This window comes from Natator depressus, chromosome 8, assembly GCF_965152275.1.
Source record: "Natator depressus isolate rNatDep1 chromosome 8, rNatDep2.hap1, whole genome shotgun sequence".
NCBI lineage: Eukaryota > Metazoa > Chordata > Testudines > Cheloniidae > Natator > Natator depressus.
Window position 1 is genome coordinate 105,128,560 of NC_134241.1, and position 13,256 is coordinate 105,141,815.

The window sequence follows — 13,256 nt, forward strand, 5'->3', positions numbered from 1 at the left end:
AGGAGAAGCTATCGTAAGTCACAGGATGCTAGCTGGTATCCAGGGCTCCCCTCCCCAACAGTGCCTGCTGCTGTTTCTGGGGACAGGCAGGATGGAAGGAGGGCACACAGGGTCAGCAAGTCAGCTGGGGCCCTGGGAAAGAAGGCGATGGTCTGAGGCAATTAACAGAACTGAACATGGCAGCAGCTTCTCTGGTTTTTCATATCACGCCCATCACCACAGTGTCTGAGCTTGCCTGAAGTAGACTGTGCCCATTCTCATTTAGTGCTGGTAAAGAAGACTACAGCTCCCAGGAAGCAATGCTCCATCACCATCCAAACAATCAGGCATGCTGGGACCTTTAGTCTCCAGAAGCAGCACCTGTGTCTTAGAAGACCCTGTGAATCTTGGCCTAGACTTCAGCAACCTCTGCCCTAGAATCAGCGTCTGCACCAATGCTGGGAATCCCGGCGTTACGCAGACTCCTGTGATGAGCCATAGTTTGATGCAGAGCAACACCTAGCTCACCCAGATCTGTAATTCAGCCCTTCTCCTCCCAGGGAAAATGGGGAGAGGTGCTAAGCAATGAAGTGGGAACGTGACCGATGAGACCCACGTACTCTCCATTTTGTGGGTATCAGCGCCACGGCCTGGAAGATGGCTGCTGCTCAGATACGGCCTAATTAGGGTCAAAGGGCGCTGGAGCCATGGTCCGAGAGGGCCTCTCCCCTAGTCCTCGCTGTCTCATGGCTCCGCTCTCCAGGGAGAGTTGCAACCAAGATCAAAGGGGAATCAACACACCTTGGACGTACAAAGCCGCTAGGGACGCAGAGAGAGGAGACAAGCCTACATGAAATATGCTCTTTGGCTGCCCGGTGTCTGCAGTGCAGCCAAGCGGAGCTCTCCCTGGACTGAGCTGAGCCAGTTGTTTCTCAGCCAGGTGTTTCATTCCTCAGACACAGAGACAACAGGAAACCCTGTCTGCAGGAGAGAAGGGCAGAGCTTCTACTTCCTGAGGGCATCTACTTCCTGAGGGCTCTTCAGAGAGCTGAGAGCTGGCAGCTGCTGCCCCTCAGAGACAGCCCCAGACAGAGCGTCTGTCAAAGCAGGAGTCTGAGGAAGAGCTCATGGGTCAGTGGCAAAGAGCCTCTGAACGGCACCCATGGAGTTCAAGGCCCTGCTCTCCAGTCACTAGAAAGACTAAATGGCTAACCATGTCCCTCTTCTCCAGCCTGAGCCAGCTCAGCGTGCAGGCGTATGGGCAGCCTGCAGTGGGATGGACAGGAGCAGTAACATGTATGTACAGAGCTGGCAGCCCTGACCTCCAGGCCTGTGGGTAAGGCAGGATAAGAAGTCACCAAGATAGACTAGCACCGCATTGAAACCCTCAAGGCCAAGGCTTCTCTTCCCCTCCCCCAGGCTCCTATGCCCACCTGTGCCATTGACATCATGCCTCCGTCTGCAGCCAGCTCAGTGAGCTAGAATCCAGAGGCTTCCCCTCCACTCTCATACCCAAGGGGACCAGACCATCCCTGCAGGCAAACAGGCTCAAACGACCCGGCCTGCGCAGGGAGTAGGGAATGCCACTCTTACCTCTGGGCATCCGGTTGGGAAATTGCATTGACAATGGCCTCCACAGCCGTGTCGAAGAGCTCCGGGTCCTGCAGGGAGGTGAAGGCTGCCTGGATCAGGTTCTCGCAGTCCATTAGCGGGATCTCCAGCTGCACCCAGCTGGAGAAACACTTCAGCACCTTCTGCTTGATGAAACCGGGGGAGTCCGGCTGCTGCAGCAGCTGCTCCAGCAAAGGGAAGACAGAACCGCACTCCTGGGCCAGTACACTGCGCACCTGCCCCTTGCGGTACTGGGGCAGGCGGCTGGTCTGGAACTCCTCCGGCAGCACTGTCAGCAGTTCCAGGAGTGCCAGGCAGCGTGCCCGTCCATCCACATTGCAGTCCTCCGCCTGGAACATGCGTACCATGTCCGCCACAGCACAGGGCCAGGCCTCAGGCATCATGCTGAGTGCCAGCGAGGCCAGCGCCACACAGAGCCGGGTAAGCACAATCTTGGAGCCACTGGCAAAGCGGGTGATCTGGCTGAAGAGTTGCGACTTGAGGCTCTCGTACTGGTCGGCAGGGATGTCATTCCAGTAGCGGGAGATCTTGATGTGGAGGGCGCTGGCCCCGAAGTACTGGATCTCTGGCACCTTGTCCAGATTGAGGAGGAGCCAGCTGAAGTGCCATGCCTGGGGCGAGACCTGTGCCTGCATCAGCCATTTCTGAGCCAGGTTCTTGTTCTCAATATTTGGGTCGTAATATAACTGATGGAGTGCCTGGAAGAGAGAGAAGAGCACATTGGAACTGGAGCAGGGCTGGGCCATGGCTCACCCCCCACCCAATGGCCAGTCAACAGCACAAGGGACAGGCCCCAAAACCAGCCCTCCAAGCACTAGGTCTCTAGGTTTCCAAAGACACCACCCCACTTCCCATGTCTTGGATTAGACCAGCTGGTTTAAGTGACCTGCTTCACTGGACTGCACCACAGCACATGAGACAGGGGGAGCTGGAGAGACATTACCATTCTTCTTGCATCCCCAGATGCTAAGAACCTTTTCTTCTCTTACGCGTCTGCGCTCACCGCTGAGGCCCTTCACTTAGTCTGGATCATGACACTAACAGGCTCAGCTTCATTTCTGACTCATCGCTGTCATTTGCTGCTTGTCAAGATCTAGCACAACACCTCCTCCCTCTGTTTGGGCCTCACAAGTCACCCCCCCAACCCCCAGCCTCGAAAACCTATGGAATTCCCATGGGGCTCTCAGGCCTCGAAGAGGAGTAAACTCTCCTGACCAAACCTCCCCAGTTCCCAGCATGAGATCAGGCAGCGGGTGGATATGTTACAGAAAACGGCAGGGTGAAGACATGGTCCAGGGCGTCTGTTTTTAAGGCAGTAGCAGGAGGGGGGATAAAGGAAGAGGTTTACAAAATGAAGGTACTTTAGACAACATTTGTGGAGGGGGGAAAATAGGAGAGAGTTTCCGAGAGACGTACAGGGAGGCTGTTCTGGATGGCAGGAGATGCCCAGGAGAAGGCTCTTGCACCTCCAGTGGGGGCAGGGTGACCAGAGGTCCTGATTTTATAGGGACAGTCCTGATATTTGGGGCTTTTTCTCATATAGGCTCCTATTACCCCCCACCCCATGTCCTGATTTTTCACACTTGCTGTCTGGTCAGCAGAAGAGGCTTGTCCTCAACAAAGACTGAGCAGGGAAAGGAGGGGTGGGAGGGAGGGAGAGACTTGTCCTCAGAGGCTGGCTGGCTGGCTGGCAGAAGCCCATGTAGAGCCTTAAGACTACAGAGAGCAATTCTGAAATGAAAGAGGTCCCAGCTGGGACCAGAGAGGATGAAGTTTGGGTAAGAAAGCAGGCAGCAGGATTCTGGGAGGCTGTGCATTTCAGTGTGGCTGCAGAACCCTGGGAGGGAAGCAAGAGGGATAGCATAAAACCAGGGTTGATTGACTAGAACTCAGCTGCCTGCAGCCAAAAAAAAAAACTCACTTTCTTTGCTGTCACAGTGCCCTTTGCAAGGCAGAAGCTGTACCAGGCTTGCAGGAGAGGAGCTTCCTCCTGTGCCATCCCAAAGTGTGGGGTCAGGCCAGTCCAAGAGGTCCTGCTGAGTACCTCTATATCAGGGGATTTAAAAAAATCTCACATCAAACTGTGGAGAACCTGGTGAGTACTCTGCTAAAGGACCATCACATCTGTACAGCACCTGGCACAACGGGACCCAACCTGGTCATGACCTTTAGTTGCTACTGCATTACAAGCGTCGAATAATCATCGTTAGGAGATGCCAAAGATAAGGCCGAAGATATAACCCTAATTCTGCCCCTTTGCATGCACCATTATGCATTACATCAGAGTCTGTGATTACTCAATCATACAGTTTCTCAAATAAAATACAAAGGTTTCATGCAGTTTCATCTACAAGCTTGGGTGCAGCAATTTGTAGTACAGTGAACTCCTGTGTGTATGTCAGACAGTGTCCATTAAAGTCATTTAAACGACAAGCGTGCAGGAAACAATTCTTACACAACATTACACATTAAGTACAACATGGCAGATGACTGGTGAAAATGTGCTGGCACTGACAGCCCACCCAACTACGAAGCTAATGCAGGTGCAAGCCCATCCTCTGAGCTGTGACTAGAAGGTGGCAGTGGGTTCTGATTAAAGAATACGTAATACACAGTTGCTGACGAGAGCCTGATCCTGCCACTGGCTCTGAGCATGCAGAGCCTGGTGCTTGCAAGGACCCCACCGATTTCAGAGGGGGCTGACCAGCCAGGACCAGCTGCAGAATTGCAGTGTAAACTATTAAAACACTGTACCTGTGTTAGACACACAAGACCTTGGCACACAGTCTAAATCCACGCCTGGCTAGTGCACTGTGACACTGAGAAAAATGTGAGTGCGTAAAATGAAAGCTAAGACAAGAGCTCCCTGCTGCGAGGCAAAGGCAAGGCACGTGTCTACATTGTATTGTGACATTTTGGAAGCAGTGTGCACTCAGGTAACGAGAGAATCCAAATGCTGCACACAAGCATGGGGGTAGAGTTAAGGGTGCACTGTTGACTTTGCCATTGGCACTTCCTGACGTTTAAGTGCTTAACCACTCCAAAATCTCCACATAGCGTTACACATCTAGCTATAGCAGCTAGGAGCCTCCTGAGAAGCAGTCCTCACCCAACAATGTGCTACCTGGAGAACCTCACTCCTGTTATGAAACAGAACTTGCATTAAGAAACCAAACAGGAAGGCAGCTAGAGACAAGAAGAGGTGTTTGCGCTGGGGCTTGCTGATTCGGATTTGATGTGGAGTGTTCTGACTGGCTGCATTTGTGCCCAGAATCTGTCACTGCCTGCAGCATGCCAGCGAGAAATCCAGCTAGCAGATCCACTGGGACAGGCACCTACTGAAATCTGGTCTAATCTGACCCAATTTCTTACACTGGGTGCAGCAGTGCTCTCTCCCCACCCCACCATGCTGAGCTGGGAGAGCACGCTTCAGGGCTACCTGTGCTCTACAGAATGCCCCCTCAGTGCATGTGTGCCCATGCCCCCAGGCAGAGAAGACAAGGTCACTGCAAAGTTCTCATGCCAGGGCACTTGAGAGGCAAGTGTTGGCACCTGCTGCTGTTTGACTGTCACTCCAGGCTGCTTCAGTCCTGCTGGACCATGGCTTCGGCTCTACAATGAAGTCTCCTGATCACCAGCACAAGCACATTAGTCTGATGCCAGGGAAAGAAAAAGGAATGAAACTCAGAGTGTGTGTGGGGGGGGGGGGTGGATAGAGAGGGAAGTGACAGCTCCAGGGAGGGCTTTGCAGATTCTGCCCCGCCCACTGTTTGTGTGTCTGACACCAGAGCTGGCTTCTCCACAGCTGACCAGGTAACCTTAGATCTTGTAAACAGCCCGGCCTGGCTGGCATGCTCTCGACCAGAGGATGAGGTTTCTCCAACATCTCAGAACTCTGCTGGAGTGAAAGTAAGGTAAGCCTGCTGTCAGCTGGGAGTGTCTTTGCTCTACAGTGCTGTGCATTAAGCTTTGGTAAGGTCCTAGCTACCTGCACAGCACAGCAGCCACCTGGGAACTCTGACAAGCCTCCCACTGTGACAGCGCAGGTGCCCACTAGAGATAGCTCAGGGCTTTTAATCTGGTTATGTTGGGGGGCAGCGAAAGGAGTAACAAGCAAGCCCCAGGAGCCTGAGTGCCAGCTGATGGCTTTAGAGCTTTCATCCTAGTACTAATATTTTAAGAAGGGAGCATTGGAACCTGCCAGAGACCTGGCATCCCTGGAGCCCTCCCCTCCCTTTCTTCACCTTCTATGAGTTTCTGCACAGAGCAAAAAAAAATAGCAGTTTTTCTCCCTGACAGCACTCTAGGTAAATAAATAAGAGTGGGGGCTGCCGGCTCACCAGAGATGGGTGCCCAGACAAGACCGGTCAGTGGAGTCGGAGGGCTGATAGGATTCACAGTGCCCTGCAGTAGGGGGTAAGGTACAGAGTCAGGCCTGCACCCCACATACCAGGAACTCACTGTATGTTCTCACACTAGCCTGCTATCCCCCAGGAGCCTCATGAAAGCAAGATGCCGCACCTCAGGGGGTTTATCTGGCTGAACAAACAGAGATAATACAGGTGCTGGTGCACCGCCTGCGAAGCAGGTCTGGAAGACATCAGGCAGCGAATTCAGGAGCACAGTGCCTGTATGCGAGCCATGGCCCCAGCGACCTAGCACTGGCAGCCCCCACAAAGCAAAGACAGCAGGGGCTGCACTTCTAAAGGACGGCACTGTTGGCTGGCAGAAGCTATCATGCTGCTATGTCCAGAAGGAATCATTCTTGCGTTGTCTCCTGCAGAAGATGCTCCTTTCCCACTGGCCAAAGGCAGACCCACGCAGCCAGCATCCTATTCCTGCGTCAGCCCTGCCTACTGCCACCAAGCAACGGAAACCATGGCTACACCAAGCAACCAGAGCTCCAGGCCCCCCAGGAAAGCCAACCACCTTCCCCCCACCACGACTGGATAGGGATACTCTCTGTTCTGCCTAACGAGAGCAGGCAGTCAAGCACAGGGAACAGAATGGAAATTCCCAGCTCATTCCTCATCAAGCACAGTCACTGGGGACAAGCCAGCATCATTTTCTTAGGGCTCCCCATGTACAAGCCCATTCTCTTTCAGACCAAATGGGCAGTCTGCTGCTTCCCGCCAGCCAGGCCCAGCGATCCTGCAGGGTTGCTGGCAGCCAGCACTGCCTCCCCAGGTGGGTGGAAGGTGGGGTGACACACGCCTTGCCAATGACGCTGGGTCAATCCTGCAGTAACCACGTCGTCCCCTCCCTACACAACACACTGAGGGGCCTCCAGCCAAGCCAGTTACTCCTCAGGCAGATCATTCTCAATTCAGCAATGGCAGGTTAGGCCTGGGGGGGCCTGAAGCCTCAATGGACCATCCTGAGGCGATGGCATTAGGCTTGGCTATTTCTGCGGTGGAGGGGAAGGGGGAGAATAATTACAGCAGCAACAGCCCGCCCTATTGCAGCAGCGCAGGTAGGATAGGAAAACACCTGTATGGCACAAGTGCATCAGCAGAGCTGCAAGAGAGCGCAGGACCGGGACAGCAGGGAGACCGTGGGTCAGGGACCGAGCAGCCTCGGCAGAGGGCTGATGGTGAAGGTTCCAGCCCAGGGCCTGCCAGGACAGAGCACCGGAGCTGGGAACTGGACAGCCATGCTGACATCCCATTTATTCAGCTACCAGGGCAAAGGAAGGCACTAAGAACTGTGGCAAAGGTTTGCCCTGGGTGGAGTTTAAATAAATCTAATATTACTAAAGAAGGTACTCTGGGAGCAAAGGAACTTGATGCAATCGTGAATGTCCCAGGGACCCTCAAAACACTTCCCCGCAAACACCTGCCCTCACCTCTGGCAAGGCCATACGTCCATCTAAGTCACGTCTCCGCTGCTTTGGGAGAAGATGCAGCTCAGGGGATGCTGCTGCTCTCAGCAACACACTGGGAAAGAGAAAGCCCCTCCAAATCCAGCCCTGTGCCTCAGAAGCCTCTGCAGCTCTCTCTATTCTGGCATCAGTAAATGGTCAGTAACATTTTCTGAAGAAAGCAGATGCACCTGTCTTTCTATTCCTCAGTCTCCTCATCTGAAGGCAGCCACGGCAACTGTCACAGCACGCAGGTCCAGTATCGCCCTGTCTCAAAGGAGGTGATCAAAACCAAATCTCACTATCCACGGAAGAGACTTGGGGTGTCTGCTCCCCAAAGACCCACTGGGAAGGCTGAGTGGAATTCACGCTGTGACGTTGCACTCTGTATGATTTTGTAAAAATATGCTAACGAGCGTGAATATAATGTAACTGGAATATGCTTCATGCACAAGGTCTCTTGTAAGGTATCATTACAAAGCTCATAATCTACTGGGTGTGGTCATCCTATTTGTGTAAATGTATCACTCTTGTATCTGAAACTAGAAATATGAAATATAACTCTGAGGGCCTACTGTAGTTATGCAAAGTGTGGGCCATTAATGGTGGTTTGGAATCTTGATGGCTCCCATCAACCAGGACAATTGACTGTAGATGGCTCTGTTTTACTTGTAAGTCTTCCCCTATACGCGTTTCAGAGTAGCAGCCGTGTTAGTCTGTATTTGCAAAAGAAAAGGAGTACTTGTGGCACCTCAGAGACTAACCAATTTATTTGAGCATAAGCTTTCGTGAGCTACAGCTCATTTCATCGGATGCATTCACTGTATACGTGTGTCCTGGCAAGTGGGTAATGAAGTCTTATAGTGACATGTGATCATGTCACCTGAACTGGAATCCATCTTTAACCTGGTGTTTTTCCATTGAGAAGAGGGGTGGGAACCCAGAGGGACAAAGGATTCTGACCTTATGCAAAAGATATATAAGTGGGCGGAACAGAACAAACGTGGCAGCCATCATGAGAAATCCCCTAGCTACCACCTGAGCTGGAACAAGGGCTGTACCAGGGGAAAGGATTGTGCCCAGACTAGAAAGGTGTCCGGTCTGTGAAAAAAACTTATTGAAACATCTCTGAGGGTGAGTTTTTATCTGTATTCAGTTTTATTACTGTACTAGGCTTAGACTTACGTGTTTTGTTTTATTTTATTTTGCTTGGTAATTCACTTTGTTCTGTCTGTTACTACTTGGAACCACTTAAATCCTACTTTCTGTATTTAATAAAATCACTTTTTACTTATTAATTAACCCAGAGTATGTATTAATACCGGGGGGGGGGGGGAGGGGGGAGGCAAACAGCTGTGCATCTCTCTCTATCAGTGTTATAGAGGGCAAACAATTTGTGAGTTTACCCTGTATAAACATTATACAGGGTAAAATGGATTTATTTGAGGTTTGGACCCCACTGGGAGCTGGGTATCTGAGTGTTAAAGACAGGAACACTTCTTAAGCTGCTTTCAGTTTAAGCCTACAGCTGTTAGGGGACTTGGTTCAGAGCTGGGTCTGGGTTTGCAGCAGGCGTGACACAGCAGGGAGGGGGGAGTGTTGACCTGGGAATGTGGCAGGGGAGTTTCATTGGGGATGGGAGACCTGAGAGCCTGTAACCTGAGCCAGGAGTGGGGGGAGGGCAGAGGTAACACCTCTGCCCAGGAAACTGGACAAAGGCTGCAGGCGAGAGCCTGCTGGGGGGGCTTTGGTTTCAGTTTGGTGCTGGGTGGTGGAACGCAGAGAACCCCAAGGCTGGGGTCTAAGCTCCCTGCCCCCCAGAAGGACTTGACTGAGGGGTCCTGGTTGTACCCACAAGCTCTGTTTTAGACTGTGTTCCTATTGTCCAATAAACCTTCCGTTTTACTGGCTGGCTGAGAGTCACGGTAAATCCCAGGAAGAGGGGTGCAGGGCCTGGACTCCCCCACACTCCGTGACAACTGGTGGTAGCGGTGAGATGAGCTGCACCCTGTAGACAGCACTTCCTGCAGTAAGTGACTGGGGAGCAGTAAAACGAAGGGGGATTGACGGGGACCAGGAGTGCTGAAGATTCAAAGAGAGATGGTTTCAGGGGGCGGTTAACCCCTAGGAGTGTGTGACCAGAGAGAAGGACTTTTGCAGTAACAGGGTCCCCCGGGGGATTGCAGCAAGTGGTCCCAGGGGCGGAGGAGTCTGCAGCTCGACCCTGGCAAAGACGTGGTGACCTCAAGAAGGACTGGGTTCTTCCTGGAAACCGTGGAAAGCTGCACAGGCCTGCGAGTGGCCAGTAGGGAGATGTACGCTAAACACCTTAAGAGTGACCTGGTGGAGCTGTGCAGGCAGAGGGGGCTGCGCATCGGGAGGTCCACCAAGGAACAGCTGATTGCCCAGTTGGAGGAGAGGGATCGCTTGGATGACCCGATCCCTGTCCCTGAGGGAAGCCGCCCGGGGGACGCAGCGTGGGCCCTGGGGCCTGACCAGGCTGGGAGGGGTCAGACTGCTGCCCAGGACACCCCGAGACCCTTCCTACCTATGCCTGGGGAAGGGTTGGGGAAGTCCGGCGAATACCGAGGGCACTCTGATCCCAGCAGCCACCAGGGGATCCTCCCGGTGGAGCTCCCCATCCCTGGAGCGGAGGCGGCTGGAATGGGAGAGGGAGATGAAAATGATGGAGCTGGAGGATCATGAAAAGCGACATCAGCATGAGTGGGAGGAGAAGGAGAAGCAACATCAGCATGAACTGGAGCTGGCCAGGCTGAGGAGCAGTGGGGCTCTGGCTGCGGTGAGTGAGGGGGGACCCAAGACTGCAAGGAGCTTTGATAAGTGCTTTCTGGCCCAGCATAAGGAGGGGGAGGACCTAGATAGCTTCCTGACGGCCTTTGAGAATGCCTGCGAGATGCACAGGGTTGACCCTGCAGACAGGCTCCAGTTTCTCACCCCCTTACTGGACCCCAAAGCCGTGGAGGTGTACAGCCGAATGACAGGGGCGGAGGCAGGGGACTATGAACTGTTCAAACAGGCCCTGCTCTGTGAATTTGGGCTGACCCCTGAGATGTACCGGAGAAGGTTCCGGAGTCAGCGTAAAACACCTGAGGTCACCTACCTACAACTGGCCAACCGGATGCAGGGATGTGCCCGCAAGTGGACAGCTGGGGCCCAAACTAAAGAGGACCTGCTGGACCTGATCGTACTGGAGCAACTGTATGAACAGTGCCCGTCCGACCTGAGGCTGTGGCTGGTGGACAAAAAGCTCGAGAACCCCCAGCACGCAGGGCAGCTGGCCGACGAGTTTGTGAACAGTCGGTCAGGGGGCAGCAGGGAAGAGTCCCAAAAGAACAGGCCCCCCCACGATGCAGAGAGAGAGTCACCATGGGACCTCCCAGCAGGGAAATATGGAGAACCCCCTCCCCCAAGGGGAACACCTGGCGTCAGGACCATCTGACCTGCTCGAGGGGACCAACGTGACCTGAGCTACTATCACTGTGGCCAGAGAGGCCACGTACGGACCCAGTGCCCCAGGCGCAGGGACAGACTGAGCAGACCCAACCTACCCACGGTCAACTGGGTAGGGACCCAGCTCGATGAGGGGCAGACAGCCCAGGCAAGGGGGGATGCCAGCTTACCACCTGCTCAGGAGAGAAGAGAACCCCAGGCCAGCTCCTCCGGAGGGCTGGAGGCTCTGGACTCAGGGTTCTCCGTTTACAGGGTGGGCGCAGGGCTGTCCCTCCGGAGAGAGTGCCTTGTTCCCCTGGAGGTGGATGGGAGGAAGGTCAATGGATACTGGGATACGGGCACAGAGGTGACGCTGTCATGGCCTGAGGTGGTGGCCCCAGATCGGGTGGTGCCCGACACCTACCTGACCCTGATGGGGGTGGGCGGGACCCCATTCAAGGTGCCCATGGCAAGGGTACACCTGTAATGGGGGGCCAAGGAGGGGCCCAAGGATGTGGGGGTGCACCACCATTTGCCCACTGAGGTTTTGATTGGGGGAGGGACCTAGAGGACTGGCCAAGCAACCCCCAGACCGCCCTGGTTGTGACCCATAGCCAGAGCCGGTGAGGGGCACTGTGCCCTGACCTCGGGGAGGGTACCACACTGGAGGCGCAGAGCCCTACCCTGGTGGGGAGGGAGCGCTGAGGGGCACGGCTCAGAGAGGCTGTGGCCTCAGACCCAGCCAGTGAGAGGGAAACCGGGCCCCATCCCTTCCCCAGCCGCTGAGTTCCAGGCCGAGTTTCAGAAAGATCCCTCCTTGTGGAAGCTCAGGGACCTGGCTGACCTCAGTGTGGTACGGACCATGAGGAGAGGGACCTGCAGGACTGGGACAAGCACTTACCTTACCTGCTGTTCGCGTACAGGGAGGTACCCCAGGAGTCTACCGGATTTTCGCCTTTCGAACTGTTATATGGAAGGAGGGTAAGGGGCCCACTGGACCTGATGAGAGACGAACATGAGGGGAAGGCCCCTCCCGATGGAGAGTCAGTGGTGGAGTATGTCCTGATCTTCCGAGAGAGACCTGCTGAACTCATGGGCCTGCCCAGGGAGAATCTGGCCAGAGCCCAGAAGAAGCAGAAGGTCTGGTATGACCGCATGGCGCAGGCCCGCGCCTACGCCACCAGGGATCAGATGATGGTTTTCATCCCCGTGAGAAAAAACAAACTACAGGCCGCCTGGGAAGGCCCTTTCAAGGTTGTCAAGCAGCTAAATGAGGTAAATTATGTGGTGGAGCTGTCTAACCGGGTGCACCACCGCCGGGTGTACCATGTGAATATGATGAAGCCATATTATGCCAGGGGGAATGTGGTGTTGGCCGTGTGTGGACATCGGGAGGAGCAGGGAGACGACCCTTTGGTAAATATATTCCCTAAGACTAGGGCTGGCTCCCCCCTGGAAACAATTCCCCTCTCGGATCAGCTAACCGCTGCCCAGCAAGCTGAGATCAGGGGGGTGCTGCATCCGTACCGACAGCTGTTTTCCAACCAGCCTGGACGCACTAATCTGACTGTCCACCGGGTGCAGACAGGATCGCACCCGCCGATAAGATGCTCCCCCTTCCGAGTCACAGGGAAAACTGCTCAGGACCTGGAAAGAGAGGTCAGGGACATCCTGGCTTTGGGGGTGATCCAGCCATCTGCCAGCCCTTGGGCCTCACCAGTGGTGCTGGTCTCCAAAAAGGATGGGTCGGTCCGGTTCTGTGTGGACTATCGGAAGCTCAATGCCATCACTGTATCTGATGCCTACCCCATGCCCAGGCCTGATGAGCTCCTAGACAAATTGGGAGGAGCTCAATACCTTACCACCATGGACCTTACAAAGGGCTACTGGCAAGTGCCGCTGGATGCAGATGCCCGGCTGAAATCGGCCTTTATCACCCCTCTGGGCCTCTGTGAGTTCCTGACCCTGCCTTTCGGCCTCAGGGGGGATGGAGAGTTTTGCTGTGGCGTATATTGATGACATCTGTGTCTTTAGCCAGACCTGGGAGGACCATGTGTCCCAGGTTAGACAAGTGCTGGACCGACTCCAGGGGGCTGGGCTGACCGTAAAAGCGGAGAAGTGCAAGGTGGGGATGGCTGAAGTATCTTACCTGGGCCATCGGGTGGGGAGCAGCCGCCTAAAGCTGGAACCAGCCAAGGTGGAGGTGATCAGAGACTGGCCCGCTCCCCACACCAAAAAGCAGGTCCAAGCTTTTATTGGGTTGACAGGATACTATTGAAGGTTTGTGTCCCGCTTTAGCGCCATAGCCGCCCCCATCACTGAGCTATGCAAGAAT

The 13,256-nt window shown here is 54.4% G+C and overlaps 1 protein-coding gene across 1 annotated transcript in view; it reads right to left on the reverse strand.

Moving 5' to 3' along the window:
• Positions 1-13,256, reverse strand: part of IPO13 (importin 13) — a 63,661-nt gene that overhangs the window by 41,387 nt on the left and 9,018 nt on the right. Inside the window, exon 2 of the mRNA XM_074961906.1 lies at positions 1,573-2,309. Coding sequence (XP_074818007.1) covers positions 1,573-2,309 — 737 coding nt within the window. The remainder of the gene's footprint in view (positions 1-1,572; positions 2,310-13,256) is intronic.